The 22,782-nt window shown below is 41.9% G+C and overlaps 1 protein-coding gene across 4 annotated transcripts; it reads left to right on the top strand.

Moving 5' to 3' along the window:
• Positions 1–35: 35 nt before the first annotated feature.
• Positions 36–19,056, top strand: LOC114786951 (dual specificity testis-specific protein kinase 2). 4 transcript variants are annotated; one of them, XM_028974583.1, is made up of 10 exons: positions 36–377; positions 861–957; positions 8,932–9,125; positions 10,166–10,287; positions 11,252–11,300; positions 11,392–11,541; positions 14,500–14,673; positions 15,001–15,084; positions 16,200–16,286; positions 16,610–19,056. In XM_028974583.1, the coding sequence occupies exons 2-10, from the start codon at positions 927–929 to the stop codon at positions 16,709–16,711; spliced, it is 993 nt and encodes a 330-aa protein (XP_028830416.1). In that variant the 5' UTR covers positions 36–377; positions 861–926; the 3' UTR covers positions 16,712–19,056. The 4 variants fall into 4 exon arrangements, with proteins under 4 accessions (XP_028830416.1, XP_028830417.1, XP_028830418.1 ...); XM_028974584.1 differs by having other exon boundaries at positions 36–424; XM_028974585.1 differs by lacking the exon at positions 861–957.
• The last annotated feature ends 3,726 nt before the right edge of the window (positions 19,057–22,782 follow it).

Below are 22,782 nucleotides of genomic sequence, written 5' to 3'. Positions count from 1 at the left end.
ACCACTAGATGGCGACGACGAGTGTCGGTCGAGGGCTCACGTAGCGCACTGCGCAGAAGCCGGTTATAAAAGTATCCGTAGTGGAAGTATATATAATATTAATTATATAAACACTGACATAACGTTTTCATCCACAGCCTTTTTATATTATTATTTCAGGAGTCGCAGACACAAGGTAGCGTTGCCAAGGCAACCCCACTAACAGAGTGGGACGGCGGGCGCGCGGATTGGTCCGCTGGCGCGCGACAGTAACGAGGAGGCGGACGGGGAACCGAAAGGCGAAATCCGCCGCTGTCGGGGCTCCTTTCACCGCATCGCCGCGTTAGCCGGGGCGTCGAGGACGTTTAACGCGTACGGGACCCGCGCGGGGATCAGCTGTGAGTAGAGACGTCCACCGATAATTAAACGCGTCCCGGCGGATGAAGTAAGGATGCAGCACCTGTTGACTTCGTCGTGTTGGTGTGGGCAATTTGTCATGCCTTCGCAAATGAACATGCAAATACAGTACCCTTCAATTTCGACAACTGCATTCTGAAGCGTTTCATAATCGTTTTAGTTGACATTGCACGAACGTTTCTGTAGGCATCAGCCCATGCTGGATGCTGCTTGACTTAACCTCGAACATCGGGCATTGCTCGGTGATAAGCTGCAGGTTCAACAGGGAAATCTTTAAAGCCTGCAACTTGCAAACATTTAGTAAACAATACTGATGTGTGTCTTGTGCATGTATGCATGTATGTATGTATGTATGTAAGTGTGTGTTTTGCTTGTGTGCTTGATCATAATCATTGTTTGCTTCTCTCCCTGTGTGTGTGTGTGTGTGTGTGTGTGTGTGCGGGCTCTCATTGCTGCTGAATCAGAATTTGTGGCTGGCCTCGGTTGTGTGTTTGTGACAGATCTGTGTTCTGTTGTACCGTCTGCTGAGGATGCATATGAACAGCTTTCTGAATCGCTGGAGTAAGTAACAATGCTTTCTGTCTGACTGTCTGTCTGTTTCCAACATACTAGGGTCAAGCAAAAAAAAAAAAAAAATGATAAAAACAACAAATGTAGTAAAGCCAGTTATTTGTTATATCTGTTATTTTTCTGTGATCTGTTTTCAAGTTTCTTTTGTTGTGTTCTCTTCTCTTCCCCTACCATTTCTTTTTGTCATCCTCAGAAAGGATTGCATGTCTTAGTTTTGTAATCATGGTAGCTTGTCGGTGACATAGCTGCCCTGGGCCTAAAATTAGTTTACGTCAGTAGCGGTTGTGATATGGAGCAAAACAGGGGCAAAATTGCACAGCTTGAAAGAAAGCACAATGACAGCATAATGTGTCGGACTGCTTAACTAGACTGCTAAACAAGTAGACATTTTCATCAGCGACGAAGAGGGGGTCCCAGCATGGTTCTTCTCCTTGTGAATGTATCAGGGGACGCTGGCGATGAGGTCAGTGGGCGGACTCTGTGAAGATCAGGTTGGAGCTGGGCTGTCGGTTTCCCTCTATTGTCATTGATTCCGAGCGTTTTTTCCACTCCTCCTTCGGAAAGGAGGTGGTGTTCTCATTGGCCCTCCGAGAGCAGGCCGGGCTACAGCGCGGAAGTGCATGCTGGCATGTATCCTGTTCAGGAGCGGAGCCTGTGCTGGGGTTTTGGGGAACAGGGGATGGAAGATGAGCACTTAAAATATCAAAGCTCAAAGTACGCTTTCTAGTAACGTGTCAATAACTTTCGTAGCCTCAGTATTTTCAAATACCAAATAGTGTGTTCATGGGTTAACCTAGAGTCTAATACACCCAGTGCACACATCCACTGCTTATTCTCTTATTCTCATATTCATAGAATTAATCACCTCCCACTCGATTCACTTCCATTGTGTATCTGTCTGTGTGTGTGTGTGGGGGGGTAATCTATAAGTGGTCATTTGTATTTATTTTACGATTATTTTTTCATTTGTTTGTCATGCACCATTGCCATATAAGCCCGTTTTGACGGAAAGTTCTAGTTTCAAGTGAAGTAGCTGCTGTGCGTCTAAAAATAAATTCAGCAGTTAATGATTTGGTGAGTCACAGACTTCTCAACAGGAGCATACGGAACAGAAATACGTAGGCTAATTGTCAGCTTGTCCTGGTAACTGTCTTGAAAATATCTTGCTGTGCTTCTCTATTTTCTCTCATCGAGCGCCATTTTGCCATTAGAACCAAACGAGTAAAGATTGCGTTTGGCCTGTGCCGCGTCGGGCTGCCGGTCGCGTTAACCACGGCGCAGCTGGTTGCGGCCTGTGCTGATCGCACTGTTGTCGCTCTCTCTCTCTCTCCGGCTCGGTGGCGGGGGACTTTGTTTACCGCGGGTGTTGATCGTCCAATCTGATGGGGAGGCTGAGCGCGGAGAGGTCAAATCTGTAGGCAGCGCCTGAGCTGCAGTTTGCCGCTCAGAACAAAGCTGGACAACAACGGGGGCAATTCATCGGGGGGCTTAGCGAGGGGAGCTGGCAGAACGCTGCATGGCGGAGGGCTGGCGCTCGAAGCCGCACGCCTGCAAACAATGAACGTGGACAGCTTCAGATGCCCACTGGTGCCAGGGCACATGGAGCAGTTTAGAAGGTGAAACCAACGCACACACTAAGGGTACGAACCGGCTACCTGTCCACTCGATCCTGTCCACTAGTGCAGGATCAGACAATAGAATAGATTAAAGTACCTCCATGTAGAGAAACTAACTAACCTTTTTGCTGGTGTGTAATTATTTCTGTCACCCAGAACATAACATTACTGTCGTTTTTTATAAACCGAGTTTAAAATGGAAGGAGCTGATGATTGACAGATCTCATGTCATTTTGGATGATCGTTAATGCTCCATATTCCTTCTTGTTTCATCTTGACATCTGAGGACAAGTTTGACATTGCTTCAGTGAACGTGCCAGTTTGAAGATAGTGCCTTTACTGTTGACCATGTTGAATGTTCACGCCTGGTGGTTGATCTTTTAAAATGATTATTCTGTAATGGAATGGTTAGATGAGTGATTTAACTTTATGTTAATACCATTTTGACTAATACAGCTATGAAATGGGTCCCTTGGCAGCGTTGTAGGAATGACGTTAGGCTTCCGAGTCTTCCTGTAAGAAATTCCTGTGGAATTTCAGAACTGTAATCTCAGAAAAGCATCTTATTTACAGAGGAGTTTTTGCTGACCTGCTTCCATCACGTGAGCGTCAATGGTCTGATCACAGATTGCCATTCCGCTGAACCCTGAGCCCTTTTTTTTTGTGCAAACTGCCTACAAGGTGTTTGAAGAGGTGAGGCTGTCTGTTATCCTTTCACGCTGTGACCTGCATGACATCAGGCATGTGACATAAGCACCCCATAGTATGGAATTTCACGTGATGATCAACGTTAATAACATGATACCTGTTACCCGCTCATGCACCATGTGTCTGATTACCTTGGTGACTAGCGCATCACTTTTTGCATTGTACACTTTCTGAGGTTTTGCACCCGACAGGATGGAGGTGTTTTGTAATTATAGGATTAAGGTGTCTGTCTGAGGCAGCGACTGGTGAAAATAACACCTTTACTTGATAGCGTTTTAACCCTGGAAGAACCAGGAGGTGCAGTAATCAGAAGAGAGTGTTGTTGCTTGCACTGAAAATTGCGCAAGTCCAGTTATTAAAACATGAGGTGAAAGCGAGTCTTAGCTGAGCTGAGCCCCTTCGTTACAGGTCCTGTAAATAATGCAGCACCCCAGATTCTGGCTTTGGCTGGAAATGTCTGATGACCATGGGTCCAGCAGCATCTCTGCAGCAGCATCGAGTTACTTTTGTGAAGAAATGTTTGAACGCTAGACAACCTCAAGTCGATGTCAGTCACTAATCCCATTGGTTTTACTGCCAGCTCACTGGCAGTGGTACATTTAACATCATACCACTTCATACAGATTATTAAAACACTGCAAACAGACTTATTTTGTTGAAATTAATTCACATTTTAAATAATGATAATATTAGCTTTTTTACATTACATTTTATACATGTAATACTATATGAACATAAATTTGAATTCAAGTTTGCTGAATTAGTTGCTTTGGATACCCAGAGAGAGACATGCACATTAGCACACTAGTGTACAAGATCACAGCCAGTGTACAAGATCTGATAGACCTGCTCCAACTAGAAGAAACTTGATTCTCCCGGGGTCGAAGAGGCGGTGATCTGCACGAGTGAGTGAGGGAGACATACAGACAGACAGATAGACGGAAAAAGAGAGAGAGGGAAAGAAATAAAGAGAGAGAGAGAGGGAGACCAGTCTCGCTTTACCCTGAATAATTCAGCACTGCTCTCAAGCACAGCTGATTTGATTAATTTTCCTCTGTGATGAACAGTACAACAGAAAAAAAATAGATCATTTAAATAAAATCGTCAACAAGAAATCTTTCCCTATGTAGTGCATGGGTAAATCTGATATTTTTACATTCTAGGATTGCTTTTTGGTTGTTTGCAATGAGGCACGTCATGTCAAGCACATCCAGTAACATTCCTTGTGTTCAACCGTCATCCGATGTCTCTATTGCTATTTAATTTTAAGACAATGAGCTATGAAATGAATAACAGGCATTGGTTGTCTAAGTGTGATTGTCCGCCTGGTGACTCGCAAAAACGATAGCGAGACTTAGTGTGCAGTGAAGCACTTTTCATCTATTTTTCTTTCTCTGTCTATTGATGAAAATTCACAGATTTATCAGAAGCCCTTATTCAGAGAGTCTTACAATCTGTACCCCCACTCAGGGTTAAGTGTATATATACATCTAGAGAGCACAGTGATATTATTAATAAAACAGACCCTCCAAGAATCAGCACCAAAGACAGCTCCTCTTTATTGTCTGTAGATTCAATGCATGGAGCGTGTATGTGTATGGAGAGTGTTATAAACGACAAAATCAATCATGTCTTCTGGATATCACAATTGTTGCGAGTTCATTGGAGGAGGCATGAGGGCATAAGATGAGGGCAACATTTTTAGGGTGGTAGTAGCCTAGTGGGTAACACACTCGCCTATGAACCAGAAGACCCGGGTTCAAATCCCACTTACTACCATTGTGTCCCTGAGCAAGACACTTAACCCTAAGTTGCTCCAGGGAGACTGTCCCTGTAAAATACTGATTGTAAGTCGCTCTGGATAAGGGCGTCTGATAAATGCTGTACATGTAAATGTAAATAAGATGGCAGGGCTGCTGATTCTCCATTTTTTATGTATAGATGCTCACACATACACATACACAAGCACTGCTCAGTTCCTTCAGATAAGTTGTTCCAGTTTGTACGTATTTTTTATTTCCAGCAGAAATGCATGCAGTACACACACATGAACACACACACGCAGGCAGGGTTATGACTGTGTGTGCCTCCTACATAGCCGTGGAACAGTTGCAGAAGGCGTTCATCTGAGGAAATTCAGCGCTGGCCAGATCCTGACGCATTTATCCATGAAAAAAAAATAGAAAAATCTGTGAAATTACCATAGCAACCGCCCTCAGTCGTTCTTTCTCATGTGATTAAGCAGAAGCTTAAGAAGTAAAGTTCCAGAAGCAGCTGGGTGTCCTTCATGGCAGAAACAGTGACCACATCCTAAATCCATATGGTGCATGATTAATATTTTTTCTGTGTGGGAGAGAGAGAGGTAAAAGGCTGTATGTAAATATGTAAAAATATTATCAGGACATAGAAAGTGCCTCTTGACGTATCAGATGTTGAAGGTGTTAAACTCCTTACAGCTGGCTTGTAGCTTTCATTCCTGGAACCACGTTTTTAAATGATAAATCTGATCTATCTGCCAGTTTTCCATTGCTGGCTTATCTCAGAAGAGACACTATGATGATATCTGATGCTGTGCACAGAGCTGAATGCAGCTCTGACCTCCTTTTTTAATTCCGTTCAACTTTTCAGTCTTTATAAATGTTTTATCCACCCTGCTTGACCACCATAACACATTTACAATGAATATTATTTATTATCTTGATATGATTAAATGCAAGATAAACATTTTTCCACACCCTTATTGACCATTGTTAACCCTGTCATCTGAAAAAAACAAACACATACATCATTCATTTTCCTGTAATAAACACAAGACCACATGGTAAGTTTAAGTGTAATTCAATTTATCTGGAATGTTGTTTAATTGGGAATTTATTTGGCTTGATACTTGTAAGAGTGACAGAGCGACATGTTGGGAACATATTGGTTTTGTTGCCTGTACAACACTGCAACATTTTTTGTTTTGTAGCTTTAGCCTAATTAAATGTTATTGATAGTCGAGAAATCTTAATGTGGAAATAATTGTTACTGAAGAACCCAATGGGCGGAGCGGCTGGTGGTGGCGGCGACCGGATGGAGGAATGGAGCGTAAAACCATGTAAGCGCCGATGATTCATCTGTTCCAGCCGTTTTTCAAATCCCCTTGTACTGTGGGGGACCCTGATGACTCCGCCCTCTCCTACACCACTCATATGTTATCTAATATCTGGTCTGAGCCTTGCCCACAACTGTAGGCTTATGTATAATTCCCCTGCCGTCGCTTTACATCAGCAGCTACATGCGTCATTGATTTTAATGGGGATCAGCGGCCGCCTGTTTTGTGTACTGCTGAATCGGACAAGTGCTGTGGATGGGCAGATGTCTTGTTTTTATTTATTTTTTGGTCCGTATGAACAATGCTAACAGTTCCCCTTCTGCAGTTGCCGTATGATGTGCCTCTGCATGCTCATTTCATAACTGTAATGCAATTATATGAGATACTGCACAAGTCACCGGGGGTGAATCGGGGTAAATTGGTCTGTGGATCTCATCCAGGCACATGCATTAGCGTGACTGGCCCGAGCGTGAGCTGCGGCTGGCTGCCAAACTCTCGTTCACCAAGCCTGGATAGAGTTTTTGGGGCCAAAGTTTGGCTGGGATGCTGCGATGCAACAGGTGAAATGAAGCAGTTAAATGTGTGTGTGTGTGTGTGTGTGTGTGTGCGTGTGTGTGTGTGTGTGTGAGAGCATGCTCACATCCAATCTTTCCACTCCAGTTCCATTCATAGTTGTGTTTTTTTTTTTATGCCTCTGCCTGTCCTTTGTCTATTCCATCGTATGGCTTTTGAGAAAAGATTACGTTTTATCAGGTGTAGCTTCTAATCTTACCTGATCTCAAATTACATTTTATTTTTCCCATGTAGTTTTTGCTTATTTCTCTATAGTTATAGTGTGGCCACTGGTGTGAAAGCAGGCTGTTCAGTGTAGCCTGAGCTCACAGAGTCCAGCCTAGAAAACAGTAGTGATGGTGTATTCACCGTTGAGCTCATCTCACGTGTGGGTGGTGTTCTGCCTGCATGGTTGCGTGCAGAAACCCGATAGAAGACCCAGAGTGTTCGGTTCCCATTAGAAGCCCTCAGAGCGTTAGGCATTGCCTGTCTGGAGAAGAGAACTTGCTAAAGTTACTCCTCCTTTTTTTTGCAGCTTTTCAGAGATGTTGAAACTCTATACTGGAAAAATCCATACTTCCAAGGACAGACCACAATAGTATCATCTGTACTTTACATGTCATCCTCTTGATGACATTGTTACTGAAGTGTCTTTTTATGTCTGTTTTTTGATGATTAGAATCGTTTTTAGTTCATTTTGAGCATTTTATAATTTTTTTATTATTTAAGTTTATTTTATTATTATTTAATTTGTGCTGTTCGGGAGTCAGGGGCAATTTTGAGAGGGTTTCCAGGGCTGATGTTAGGAAGAAGAGATGTCACCAATGTGTCTTTCACAAGGCTTGAGCTGCCAAACCAGAGGTCATCTGGGTTCAGGGTTATTAAGTTTGACAGACACAGGGCTGCACAATCATCTTGAGTTTAAGTGGATGGATTTTACCTCAGAGTCAACTGTGAAATTCTGACCTTCTGGCTGAAGGAATTGTTAGAATGGATTGGTTATGTGAATAAGCGCATCACAGGAATTCGGATGAATTTCTATATATTACATCTATACCGGAGTGGTTTTCTTTAGATACCGTCATAATCAGCAATTTTTCTTCATGTAGCTGTATTGTTTTTCGGTTGATTCCCTGGTATAAATTCCTTAATATACATGAGGTGGTGTGAGTGAATCTCAAGTACACAGGTCAGTGTTTACTTCATAGAAAAGGAGGCTGGTGACAGTCATTTATGGAATGTGGATGTGTGTTTTGAGTGTTTGTCAATGTACAGGAAGCTTCTGAAAAGCAGCAGTCTCTATAACAGCTGTAATACAAAAGCTAAATGTCCGATTTTTTAATCTGTGAATTTATTATCGTCGTTTGAAACATGTCATTTAAAGTCCTTGGGAGTTTCACTCTCTCAGGCTGTGATGCTGACGTGGTGTGCGTTTCATAACTGCTTATCAGCTCATGATACCAAGAATTTTTTATACGGCCGCACCTTTACTTTGATGCAGGATATGCTTTGTTGTTGTTTACAGATTTCATGCATGAAGCCCAGGCCTTGTCAGCCGGGGCTCCTTCAAGCTCTGCGTGTGCTTTCTTTTAAATCCAAGGTTGTCGTGTAAATGCACGTGTGAGTTACTGGATTGCACATATCTCAGAAAGCATTGTATACTGCTTCTTTTCTTGCCTTGCTGAAGCACTTGTGCATTTTCCCTGCCTTACATCCTTTTCCATGTGATTCTTTCCATGCCTCACTTTATCCAACAACTGGCTACTTTAAGAACTGAGCAGGAATAACATACTGAGAGTTTCCGAATAAGCGATGCATGAGCAAGGTTGAAATGAGGAAATGAGCTGTACTGCACTTCGCCTATTGTTAACGTAGTATTTGAAATTGACTGTATATTTGTATAAATGTAGATAGTGAAGAGCAAATTTACGTGCGGCGGTCAGAAGGACCCCTGGGGGATTCAGTGCTTTCTCTGTGTTCGGTTCTTAACTCTAGACGAGATTTCCAGGATGTGTGAGGTAGAGGTCCCGCCAGAGCCGACAAGCCCAACGCTGCTCAGTGAATCTACAGACACCTACTGCCAAGTGGACCGCTGGCACCGCCTTCGCACGACTGTCCGCAAACTGGAATTCTGGGAAGACTTCAGTTCCGAACTGGTTGGCACTGGATTTTTCTCCAAGGTTTACAAGGTAATTAGGAAGATTGTAAGCTTGCTTCTGCAAGATAATAGGAAATAAGTTCACCAGTTCACCATTGTTGTGCAATAACCCAGTGCCAGGGACAGTCTGTTTTTTTATGTAGACACAGGTCCATGAAAACATTTTTTTTTTTTGGTCATGCATGCATGAATAACAGTCAGTGTTGCCATGTACCCATGCTTTTCATTCAAGTTTAAAAAAACAATGAAAAGCGAGGTGTGCTTTGAGATTCATCCAAGTGCCAAAGGGCACGTTTTGGAAATCACACCTTAAGTCCCCGTCACACGCAGTCAGACAATATCTCCTAATTACACCGTAAACATGCCCTCTCATGCACACACACAGACAGACGCGCAGTGCACACGACACAAGCACCAAGTAAATCGTGGCATTTGTGGGTTCCTCCCACAGGGAGGCAGAAAACAGGAGATTATTCACAGTCACAGATGCTTCTCTGCCTCAAAGAGTGAACACGATCTCACCCCGCCGTGGGGGTCTCCAACTTGTGTTCATTGTGCCCTTGTCCTGTCTGTGTTGGACTGAATATTTTCTTAAAATCAAGGAATAAAGCCACCTCTTAGCTGCGTATGAACAGTGGTGAGGTGACCTGACAAGGAGGTCACATGCAGAGCTCGCGTCTGTGGTGGCATTTCTCAGCTGAAGGCGTAAATACGTTTCCTGCTATTGTTGCTAAACGCACATAGACATAAGCGGGGGCTGGAATGTGTGTGTAGATTCTGCAAGGGAGATAAGATCAGGTTCCCCGAGCTGATGAACATGGGCAGGGACTTAGTGCTGTGACCAATGTCACAGGCCAAGCCAAAAATTGTGTCGCAATGAAAAAAAAAAACGAAGAAAAAATGACACAGTTCGACAGAGTGTCTCCAAGGCGAGTAAAGCAATGAAAAGCCAAAAGGTCCCTAATCCCACCGTACTTTCAGTCCCGGCCTTTCAACGCTTGCTAATTTGTGACTTTTTAATGTGTGACACTGCATTTAAAAGGAGAAACACTGTCACCTTCCGTTGCCCAGGTGATGCACTGCACCACACGCAAGGTGATGGTGGTAAAGATGTACAAGAACGACGTGGATCAGGACAGCATTGTGCGTGAGATCAGCCTCCTGCAGAAGCTCTCGCATCCCAACATTGTTAGGTGAGATGCGCCCAGTGGTACTCATACGGTTTGTAAAGTTTCATAGGTCTGTTTCTACTGTAGAGCTACAGAAGCGAAGAAGCCACAGCATCTTCACACCTATTAAAGTGAAGCACAGCACACAGTGCACACAAGAAAATGTTAAATGTGCATTTAACCCATCGCACTTTGTGAGCAGTGGGCAGTCATGAAACTACATGCACTGACCACTGAAGGTTAGTGGGTGGTAGTAGCCTAGTGGGTAACACACTCGCCTATGAACCAGAAGACTGAGGTTCAAATCCCACTTACTACCATTGTGTTCCTGAGCAAGACACTTACTGTCCCTGTAACTACTGATTGTAAGTCGCTCTGGATAAGGGCGTCTGATAAATGCTGTAAATGTAAATGTAAGGTTCACTAACGTCTCTCAACTTAAAGCACTGCAGAAAACCACACACACTGCAGGCAGATATTTATCATAACTGCACTAATAGCCGGGTTTTATTACATGTAATTCATACAACATGGTGAATGATGTGACATGCACGACACCCATGTTTTCGCCTCCAGAAGTTTAAAGTGTCATAATTAATATAGACTCTTTAGTCTCTCGCTCGCTCTCACTCAACTCATAAAGACCCAGATTCCCCTATTTTTAAACTGGTAGCTGCCATCTGCTTTTGTGACCAGGAGTGTAATAATGATAATTAAGTTGCATATATCAGTGTTTCATGATTGATATTCAATTTCTGTACATGGATATATTTATGTATACATGTATAAAAAAAATCCAAGCCTGTCCACCATGTAGGGTGTGTGCGCTTCTGGTCACAGGTTACAGTAGTTCACTCATCAAAAGTATCTATACAGATCATGGATTACATACAATATTATCAGCATTGTTTCACCCTGTACGCTTGATCAGTTTATAAGATCTAGGATTCATTTAGGAGATATTTTTTATTTCATTTTCATCTTCCAGGTACCTGGGGATCTGTGTGAAAGAGGACAAGCTTTACCCCATTCTGGAGGTGAGTTTGTACTGGCTGTTGACAGCTGTCAGTGGAAGATGGTGGATGATGAATAGACTTGACTTGAAACTGCTCCTCTTTACTCCTTCAGTACGTGAATGGAGGCTGTCTGGAGGAGCTGCTTGCCCAAGGCAACATCCCGCTGTGCTGGAGAGAGAAGGCGGAGCTCTCCTGTGATATCTCCAGAGGCATGAGTTACCTGCACTACAAGAACATCTACCACCGAGACCTCAACTCAAAGGTGAGGTGGGAAAATGAGCATTTCATGTTGTGAAAAGTTTCTTTTTGTTAGAATCTAGACCATGACTCACAATCTAAATCAGAAAAGAACACTGGCATATCTGTATAAATGGTGATTTTTCTTACATTCAGTAATTAACAGGAGAGCCTCTGTTACAAGACAAACACAATAATCGTTCACTCGTCATTCTGGAAGGATTGAAAATAATGACTTTTAATAATTCAGCCTTAACTGCACTGTCATTTATTACTCCAAAGAAGCTGCTTATGAACGCATTTTGTAGAATAAAATCATGTGAGCCTGAAAATAATTTTTGCTGTCAAATGAATTCCTTGGCTCTCCAGGACAGGAGGTTGCCATGGTGAAGAACATCATTCCTCGGCCTGAATGCTAAGCTGGCAACGACCCATTCATGGCTGTTTCAGGCTCGCTCTCCTGCAGGTTTTCGTTCCAGCAGCGTTCAGTTCTACCTGACTTGGATAATTAGTTCATAAGCTTCCTAAGTCAGGTTGGTTTATGAACACGGCTGGATCACAACACAGCTGGAAGGAAAGCCTGCAGGATTTGACTGGGAAAATATGGGAGGACGTCATCTTCTTATCGCTGCTCAGAGCTGATCTTTGTTAAGGGTAGAGTTTAAGTAGGTGGAAGTGGTTTACTGGTGGCTTATGTTGCCTCGCAACAATGGCTTGGTTTAAAATTGCAGCATTGGTTCTCTCTGCTAGGAGTTTCTTCTTCTTGTGCTAAGAGTTTGTTACTTCCTTTGGGAGTGCCAGTTTCCTTTCTAACCTGTATAGTCTAGAAAAGGGGTGTCAAACCCGTGGCCCTCAGGTCACATCCCATGAGACCAATTATATATATATATAAAATTGTGACCTGGTGATATGAAGCACTGATAACACACAAACTACAGATCCCATAACGCAGTTCATCAATAGCCTTGGCAAATGCAATCTTTACACTGCAGCTGAATCTGTACAGGAGCAGTTTCTACATCAACGGCAAATGGGTTGTGAAGCAGCTCGAAAAATATTTTCGCGCTCAGTTTGTCACCAAAGTGTGCTCTGCGTTATGGAATCTGTAGTTTGTGTGTTATCAGTGCTTCATATCATCATCTATACAATGTGATCTCGCAGGATGACCCATGTGGTCTTGAGACAACACACTTACTTCACAAATTTAAGTAAATTTTTGAAGTGGCTGATGGTCGTCGACCAAAAACCCAGAGTGAGAGTTGAGTACTGTGAACTGTATTTTGAGTGATCTGAATTCTGAACTTAGCTGTAGGTTCAGGAGTTGTTCCTGTTTTACAAGCCTGACATGGATGGACATGCAAGTTTAAATGAATGGATGGAAGGAAATGGACCTCAGTCTACCAGAGAGTCATGTTGTGACACACAAGAGCAACAGTCAAGTCGTCTCAGCCTTCGGAGCTAAACAGAATGAGTGGCTAACGTCTTCATTCTGCATCAGTGTCACATATCCATTCTGGTCTGTTGCTTACCCCAATTAGTCCCACAGGAGTGTATTAAATGGGTTTGAGGTAACAATACATTAGCCAGAGTGCATGATTTTCAGTATAGGAAAAACCCCAGAGCTGCATCTTTACCAAGAAATGTCAGATTCCTTGAGCATTCTCTTAATTCCAGTAAGTGTGTACAGGTTTCTGTGTGTGAGAGGTATGTCCATGAATACGGGTTCTGTTCATTTGCAGCCTCATTTCACACATTGCTGATAGAATGACCTCCGCTCTATCTGGCCTCCTCTCACCTCATCAGCTAGTGAAAAACACACAGTCAGCCTGTAAGTTTTGGGTGCAGGACTAGAGTTTTTTTTATAAAAGAAATGTTATGCAAGACTTACATAATCCGATAGAAGGTTTTTTTTTCCTGTGTCTTTACATTTTCCGGCCATTTTTTATTTATTTATGAGTGGTTCATATCTAGATAGACAAGGCAATCTGTCATATTTGAACAGCAGATCGTACAGATGATGAAGAATCACACATTGTCTAGCCATACACACTCTACATAATCTCTCTTAATTCTGACATGTAGAACAGTACTCATTATCACACACACAGAAAGTCATGTCTTCTGAGTAACTGAATAACTGTGTTTTAAATGTAACTATGTCTATTTAATAAGACTTTCTTAACATAATGTTACTGAATCTGTCTCCAAAGTAAATATTTGATTTAAAACAAAAAAACAGGCTTTTCTCTTTTTGAGGACATTTGATCCCCATTAAGATACAACTACATGGCCACAGAGAGAGAGAGAGAGAAAGATAAGCCTTGGTTCATTTCCTCTGAATAATTTACTTACCTACAGTATATCTGAATGTTCCCAAACAAACATTCATTTTAGAAAAATGGTTGAGCCTGCTTTTTAACATGTAGGATAATGTCTTAGGATAATTATTGGGTAGAAACCCATTAGAAACCTTTATAGATACCTTTGTATATATTAGATATAGTACATTGAAAAACTCCAACTCATTCATTGACACCCAGCTGGCAGAACTGACTGGCAGCAGAAAACTATTTGCAGAGGTAAGCCATAGGGCACCCAGTGGGGTTTCGGTGCCACCCGGGCTCCAGCAGGACTGGTAAAGTTAGTTAGTGGTCAGTGATCAGGTTTCTTCCCAACCAGTTTTCAGCACATCTGCAGGATCAAATTCTGTTTTGCTGAATGACTGAATAGCTACACACACACACACACACACACTACTGTCTTTTTCATATTGTATATTCTGTCATTTGTACCGTTTTTATGGTCCCCTTTAATGTGTTTTGTGTTGTTGATTTGAGAGCTCTGTCTGTGCTATGCTCCCCTCATGTGGTCACTAAGCAGCATTGCATTTATTATCAACAAAATTACCAGGTCATTTTTCACAATTTGTTTTCATTATTTGTTTTGTTTTTCACTGTGTGTGTGTGTGTGTGTGTGTGCGCAGAACTGTCTGATTCGTGTGACGCCACGGGGCCGGGAGGCCGTGGTGACAGACTTTGGCTTGGCTAGAGAGGTGGGGGAGCTTCCTGCCAATGACCCTGAGAGAAAGATGTCCCTGGTGGGCTCAGCTTTCTGGATGGCCCCTGAGATGTTGAGAGGAGAACCATATGATCGCAAGGTACAGAGAAGCTGTTACTAAATGAGTATAGAACTGTTATTGAGATGGTTCAGGACACATGACTCTAAAGCAACACAAGTAAATGAAATTAGGAAGCCAAGAAAAGCATGAACGACAGATAATCAACTGTTCTTGACTTTTTCTCGATTCAGTTTCCATAAATACATGTGGATGACAAATTAACTGGTGGTGGCAAAAATTGGCAATAATGAAAATGCATTCTTAAGTTTAGGGAAATTTTCTCTCTCTCTGTATATATATATATATATATATATATGTGTGTGTGTGTGTGTTTGTGTGCATTCATATGCATTCATTTGTATTCAGGTGGATGTGTTCTCCTTCGGCATCATGCTATGTGAGATTCTTGCCCGGATCCCAGCTGATCCTGAGATTCTGCCAAGAACAGGGGTAAACTGAACACACAGACACAGACACACACTCAGACAGACTGAGACACATTTATCATATCGATCACACAAGCCTCAGGAAAGGGAAGTAATGGTCTGCGCTTCATAAAAACGGGCAGTGTGATTTTGTCCAGTGACTATTCCAGAGAGGCTTTTAAAAACATGAACTGCCAATCTACTTTTAAAGCCATTAAATGTCTTTCTGGCTGGACAGAAATCATTCAGAATTCAGTTTGACTGACTAGAGAAAAAAATCATTCTAAAACCGTTTTTCTGAGAAAGTCCTGAGCTGTCAGTCTTCACCCACATTTATTCTAAGGCTCCATGAGTCATTCACAAACATTATTTAATATTTTTTTTTTCCGGATGGAAGATTAAGTACCTGTGTCATGTGACCTCAGAGCTCCATTAGTGGGTGTGTGGATGAGAAGAATTTTTAGCACACCGCACTGACCTTTTCTTCAGAGGATTGAAAGAAGGTTAGATCCCACACATTGGCTTTCTGAGGGATGCTAATGTCCCCATATGTGTATAATCAGTTGAAGGGCACAAGATTTTGCCTAGTGGGTAACGCACCTTCCTAGGAACCAGAAGACCACAAAGTCATAGGTTCAAACCCCACTACCATTGTGTCCCTGAACAAGACACTTAACCCTGAGTGTCTCCAGGCGGACTGTCCCTGTAACTGCTGATTGTAAGTCACTTTCGATAAGGACATCTGATGAATGCTGTAAATGCTGTCCCTAATGAGGTTCCATAGTCAAAAATGATGAAGAATATGCTGCTTCATATGACTAGAAGAAGTCAGACCGAATGCGTAATAACTCTAGAGTAATAACTGTAGCAACAATCTTCACATGAGATACATTTAACCCATCACCCATGAAAGGTGCCCAGGGAGCCTGGTATTTATGCATATGCAAGGTGCCTCTGTGGAACCCACAAATTTTGGTTATGAGTCTGCTCTCTTACCCGCTAGGCCACCATTGGCAACAGATAGTCAGAGCGTGATAATTTTTTAAATATTTTGTATACAGATTGAACAAACATGAACATATTGCCATTAAGAACATACTGCCATTTAGGTTTTTTGTCCTGTGTTGTGTATTTGATCAGGACTACGGCCTGGATGTGGAGGCCTTCAGTGCACTGGTGCAGGGCTGCCCTCCGCGGATTCTGGAGCTTTCCGCCAACTGCTGTCAGGTCTGTATTAGAAACCAAGAAGAATGAAAGATGAATGACTAATATTGACCAAAAGCGTAAGACCACCTGTTTTTTTTTTTTTTTTTTTTTACCCATTTTTCCATTCCCTTTATCTCTTGGGTTAAACAGTCAGGGTGTTAACCTTATTTGATAACTCAGAATCTATATTTTTCCTGTGAACAACTCATTTTTTTCAAGATTCTTTCCTGTCTGTTATCCAAAATCCCATTGGATTACCTCTTGAACAAATGGGTCCTGATTACAGATCAGAGACCTCAGAAAATTGTGTAGTGTTGCATTGAACATACATTTTCTCTTTACAGATGGACCCATTTCGCAGACCATCATTTTCAGAGTTGCTGGACGAACTGGAGGACATTGCAGAGACCCTGGAGCCTCCAGATGCACTCCTGACATCAGGTTGAGGAGGGTCTGTCGGACCCCTTCCTTACCAGACACCTGCCTCCCCTCATGTTTACAGACACCATGGATTAGCCGACTGTGTGATCATGGTGGGGGGAAAAACCTCAGGTCCACGTAACCTCTAATCTCTCGCTCACTTTCTTCCTCTCTTTGTGAGGGGACTATGGAATCTGTAAAAGGAGAGATTGTTGAACGTGTCCATACACTGCAATGGAAAGAGTGTGTGAGAAAGACAGTTACAAATATAATTATTCCCTCTTTTCCCTGCTTCTGCCAACAGGACAAATGCAGTGCATTTGGGTCCCAATTTAAGGGCTAACAGCTAATGGTAAATGAGTGACCAAACCTGAGCCTTGGACCATGTCCTCAAGTCTTAATGCTACATTTAAAAACTAGGAGAATGGGTTTGAAACCTTGAAGTGGATTATATTTTGTATATATTGTTTGTATTTACAAATTGCTGAGCGATTTCCACTTATTTTTCTATTTTCCTTTTGCCTTTGCAGAATTGATGTTACTGACTTTAGTTAAACTTATATTTAGCCGTTTTTTTATGTTTTTCTATGTTCATCCAGCTGTAGCTTTCAGTTTTTGTCTTTAAATTCAATTTAATAAACAGATTGATATTCAGCAGATCTCAAAAGTAGATTGGAAACTTATATTTTTATTAAAAATCATGCCCTGTCATTAATTTTTGAAAATATTTGAAAATAATTATTGTTATGAAATCTAAATAGGTTCAGTATTTAGGCCCCAATGGAATTGGCAGCTTGTGTTTCAGTTCAACAAATTTTAATAAGAATTTTTTTTTTCTTTTTGTTTTGGGATTTCCAGTTGGGTTGAATGAAGCAAATAACATAATTAGGTTTAGGGAGAATTTAAACATGGCATGATTTGTCTTCAGTTCTTCAAAAAATTATTTGATACCTAATGTTATATGATGATTAATAAGATCATAATTTTTGCACTTATTGTCCCTCATTATTACATATATATCCTAAAATTGTCCAAAAATCATCTGTAAGATATGATGACTGTGTGCTTTTTCTTTCTTTCTTTAAAAAAAAACAGATAAGTAAATGTCTCTGATCCTGTCTGAAATTTCAGGACAGATGAGCGCACTTTCTTCAGGGGTCACTGCAGACTTTTGTTGCTGCCCTGCACCCCACTCTGCAAAGTGATTTCAGATCATGTCTCAGTTCAGCGTGGCTTTGTCAGGAAAGGGGTGTGTAACCATCATAAAGAGAATGAGGCACATTACTGGTGTATAGTATGGTAATAACCCCACAATATCCTGATCTTGCTATGTTCAAGGTTGTAGCTCAGCGCTAATGCTTTCAGTGCAGATGAAATTGATACTCATGATTGCAAAGCCTCAAATGTAACAGATGAATCCATGCATCCACTGTTCTGGAATTCTCATTGCATTGTTCAGAATTCTGGAGTATTTCAAAGGGTTGAAACATGATTGGAGCTATTTGGTTAGGTCCATAGCAATCAGTAATACACGTTAGTACTACTATGGGACACATTAGTGAAAGCGAAGTGATTGTCATTGTGAAACACAACAGCACAGCACACGGTGACACAAAGAAATATGTCCTCTGCTTTTAACCATCACCCTTGGTGAGCAGTGGGCAGCCATGACATGCCCGGTACCACCCCCCCCCACAGACCACCTTGTTCAGTGGCACCTCAGTGGTAGTTCGGGATTCAAACCTGCAACTTTCCTATTATGAGTCTGGTTCCTTACCCACTAGGCCACCACTAGAGTACACAAACAGCCCTACTTAAAAAAATGCCTTAAAGTTTGCATTGGGGTCAACTAACTTTAATAAGGGTGATTCATGAAAAGATCCCCACACACACCATAAATCTGCACTTGCTCCACTTTGTTGGAATGTGTAAATCTCCCACACGTGCCATGGGATCATTCAAAAAGCTTAGCATGCCTGCACATTTTTTCCACCATCGCTGAAACCCGGCAATTTAATCATTAATCATTTTATGTGCAGAATCTGCAAATCACACACATAACAGTACTTTTATTAATGTGTATAATAGTCTTTATGCTGAGGGATTTTATGATGATCTGAATCTGAAATTTCACACCAAATCTTGTTTTGTTCATGGGTCGTTACTCTTTTTATATTTTCACCCCCGAAAATGCTTGTAACCGTGCAACCTGACTGTTACATAGGACTAGAGTATATTTTGTTTACCAGATAAGATCTACATGTTTGTACTTTTTGACCTGTTTGTGTACTGGGTGTTTGCTTATCTGACGAATACCAATATATTGATTATCGACTGTTTATGTCAATAAAAGATTGAATGTTTGACCCTGCTTATTGGTTTGATTTAAGCAAGGATACCTTTAACGACAAATATGACTATGGGCGTGATGTATTTTAAGACTGAGCATAAACGCAGCCACTGGGGATGCAATTAACAGCCCGGGTAAATGGATAGATTTGCACCAAGAAGGGAATCATTAGTAATATACAAACAGGCATTTGCAACAGTTACAGCAAATCTTCTAGATGGATTATTCAACTTTTGTGTCAGTCCAATCAGGGTTGTTTTCAGGTGAAATAGAACCTTTATTTGAAGGCACATGTTAAACCCTTTTTACACATTTCACATCCACAAAAGAGTGTAACTGCACATCTTGCATATGCACACAGAAGTCAGCATATGTCAGTTTCGCCAGTGAACATGGTGGGCAAATTCACAGAGTGGGATAGGAAAGTTCTTTGTTTATTTATTGCTTCTCCATCTTTTTAAAGATGACCTTGTGTTCATAGTTCATAGACCATAAGCACATGAACTTCTTACTTTCAGAGAAAGAGCTATAGGAGAGCTTTCAGCAGAAGACTGATTGGATTCTTCGGATATGAGTATTCAGAAAAAAATATATATCATGGGCTCCACACATCTGCAGCAATCGCCCTTTTTCCTGCTGGCCCTGGATTTCATCTCTGGTCTGATAAATGGCCATCACCAGAGCATGCAAGAGGCAGAAACACAGAGCAAAGATGGATCAAAAAGTCATTCCAGATTGGTCAGCAGCAGCATCCACCCTGAGCTGCGAGAGGAAAAGGGATGAAAGGCGTCCGGATACCTGTGTGAAAATATATTGAATATTTACGGAGTTGGATAGCAGGCTGGAGGAGATATGCAGACCTTGAAGAAATGCCTGACACTGCAGCAGTTTACGGTTTTTCAGGTTTGCAGTTCATTGCCTTTCTGTGTGTGGTTTTAGTATAAATTCTGGAGGATATCCAGGGAACTTATGTATTCTTTTACTTTTTCACCTCTGAAGGGACTGGGTTAAAGAACGTGCTGAAGGATGCGGTTTATTTTTAAATGTGATAAACATTTCATGTTTGAGCAGGAATAGTGGGTGGGAGAGAGAGAGAGAGAGAGAGAGAGGGGAAAAGATGAAATATAAAGCTCTTCATCCTCAATGGCCTTGACATCTGTCTCATTCCGCCTTCTCTCCCTCTCTGTCACCATCTGTTGTTCTCTAAAGATATCCACACCTCATCATCAAAAGATGGGGAAGACAGTGAGGGCGGGTGCCACATAACCTTGCAGCTTTTAATGATGAAAGAAAGGGGATGATAAATAATGATAGAGGGGAGATCAAAGCCGGACAGCGCAAAGACAAGAGAGAGTGAAATGTTAGCTGTAGGTTATTTGAGGACAGAAAATGAATAACTTCAATTCAGCCTTTCTATATATGTATGAATATTTATACTCGATGTACTGTATATATGGACTGCAAACACATGCAGTGAGATGTAAAGACTGCAGAGAAGATTATCAGGTCTCCGTTGCCCTCTTTGCAAAGCATCTACCACCGTAGTCCAAAGGATAGGTGCCCCCATCCTCAAAGACCGTATGGACGGTTCTCACTTCTTCCCTCAGCATGGAGGTACATCAGTGCGAAATCTATAACTTTCCTTCTTTCCCACTGCCATCAGACACCTTAACGGACATCATCACCTGCCTCATACTCTCATTATTGTTCATTAAACCTTATTGCTGATTTTTTCCTTTATTTGAATTTGATTTCTATTGTAAGTTTGGCATTTGGAACTTCTACTGTACATATGAAAATGCAGCAGCACGACTGATCTTCAACCTTCCCAAATTCTCCCACACCACCCCTCTGCTACGTTCCCTCCACTGGCTCCCAGTAGCTGCACGCATCAGGTTCAAAATACTGACGCTGGCCTACAAAGCCAAACATGGAGCAGCACCATCCTACCTCACAGCCCTTATTACACCTCGCACTGCACCTCGTTTACTCCGAGCCTCCAGTACTGCTCGCCTGGTCCCTCCATCTCTGAAGGTAAAAGGAAAACATTCATCAAAACTCTTCTCCGTCTTGGCCCCTCGGTGGTGGAATGAACTTCCCCTCGAGGTCAGAACAGCTCAGTCACTGAGCACCTTCAAACGACAGCTCAAGACCTTCCTCTTTAAAGAATATTTAGATTAAATTGTAATTTTCTTGTTGTCGAACTTTGTGTACAGAATCTACAACAGAGTGAATAAAATAGATGTATCCATAGTTGGGGTCCTAGTGAACCGGAATTGATCTCTTCACCGATGGTAACTTGAAAGCACGTTGTAAGTCGCTCTGGATAAGGGTGTCTGCCAAATGCCGTAAATGTAAATGTAATGAAAATAAATGCTTTGAATCTTGAATCTATTTTAATAATAAAAACAGAATGTCACAGAGCAAATAAAATGTTTTACCCAAATAAAACAGTTCTGGCGGCCAGGGCCCTGTTAAGGATTCAGTGGTTGTGGCTTGTGAGTGATAGGTTATCGATAATATGATTTATTTTTTAATCCCAGTATGAAATTAAGTTATGCGGAAGCTCGTTAAGACAAATAGAAACAGTGAATAGTGGACAACTGAACAACTGTACTGTGACGTTGAGCTTTCCCTGGGTGCCACAGGGTGTGCAGGCGCACCTGATGAGAGGAGCGAGACCTGATCCTGGCTGATTCCATCTGCGTGATTGGGGATTCGATATAACCAGGCAGCACCGTGGATGGTCAGAGCAGTTGGCCAACACGCAGCCCGAGGTTTTCCCCATGTGCTCCTCTGAAATCATGACCTGTGCTTTGTTTTCCCTCTGTACCATACAGGAGTGAGAGGGATTGCCGGTGCTCCCTGGTGAAGTGAGCTGGGACATTAACGTCATCTCTACGAAGGCGTGGGGCATGTGGAGATTGAGATTGAGTGTCTGGCAGACTCACACCAGCACCTAAGAGGGCTTAATTCATCATGATGTGTGGTGACTCAATATCCCCTTTAATTCATGTGTTCTAAATAAACTAAATATTATATTTTCCTCTACCTTGGTGTAAATCATTCCTCCCCACTCCTCGGCCGTGACATGTACACAATACACAGCCGATAGTTGGAGCACTAGTGTAAAGATACATGCAGGAGAAAAAGTGATCATAGTGTGATTGCAGAAAGTACTGTATTAGTTATATTAGTTAAAATATGTAAACATGAGGTAAAATAAAAATAAAATGCAGCATTGAACATGATAGAAAAGTAGATATGTATGTATGTATACAATACAACAGAGCTATAAGTATTAGCCATGGAAGACACAAAATGTAAAGTTGAATGGACAGACAAACAGAACACAATAAGATATATGGCAAAGATGGAAGAAGCTCAAGATGGTCAGTGTCTCCCACTATCACTGGGAGGAGATGTAAGGTCTATAAAGCCTATAGTATCTCTGGCTGAGCCTTATTGGTGGATGTATGGTGGACACATGCTTTGGCACCTAAGTGCCCCCTCTGTCTCAGAGAAAACGTAGGTTGAACAGAAGCCCAGCTCCAACAGTTCAATTTATATATACACATAATAATCCTTCCCTTTCTGCTGTAATAAATTGATGTTCCAAGCTGCAGGTCTGTGGGACTAGAATTGTTTCTGGTGATTGGTTCAACATTGTCTGATTTAAATCTAAAGGGGCTGCTCTTTTTGGCAGAACACACAAATTGTGGTCCCAGAGCTGATTTTCGAGACCTG

This window comes from Denticeps clupeoides, chromosome 3 (genome assembly GCF_900700375.1).
Source record: "Denticeps clupeoides chromosome 3, fDenClu1.1, whole genome shotgun sequence".
In the NCBI taxonomy this organism is placed as follows: Eukaryota; Metazoa; Chordata; class Actinopteri; order Clupeiformes; family Denticipitidae; genus Denticeps; species Denticeps clupeoides.
The sequence above is the reverse complement of the archived record's forward strand: the minus strand, read 5'-3'. Positions and strand labels throughout refer to the sequence as shown.

What these genes read in the sequence shown, in the direction of transcription:
- LOC114786951 (XM_028974583.1), top strand. Translation starts at nt 927, where the DNA reads ATGCATATGAACAGCTTTCTGAATCGCTGGA. An exon ending in ACCGAGACCTCAACTCAAAG is followed by an intron (nt 11,542 to 14,499) that starts GTGAGGTGGGAA and finishes GTGTGTGCGCAG; the next exon opens with AACTGTCTGATTCGTGTGAC. An exon ending in GAGAACCATATGATCGCAAG is followed by an intron (nt 14,674 to 15,000) that starts GTACAGAGAAGC and finishes ATTTGTATTCAG; the next exon opens with GTGGATGTGTTCTCCTTCGG.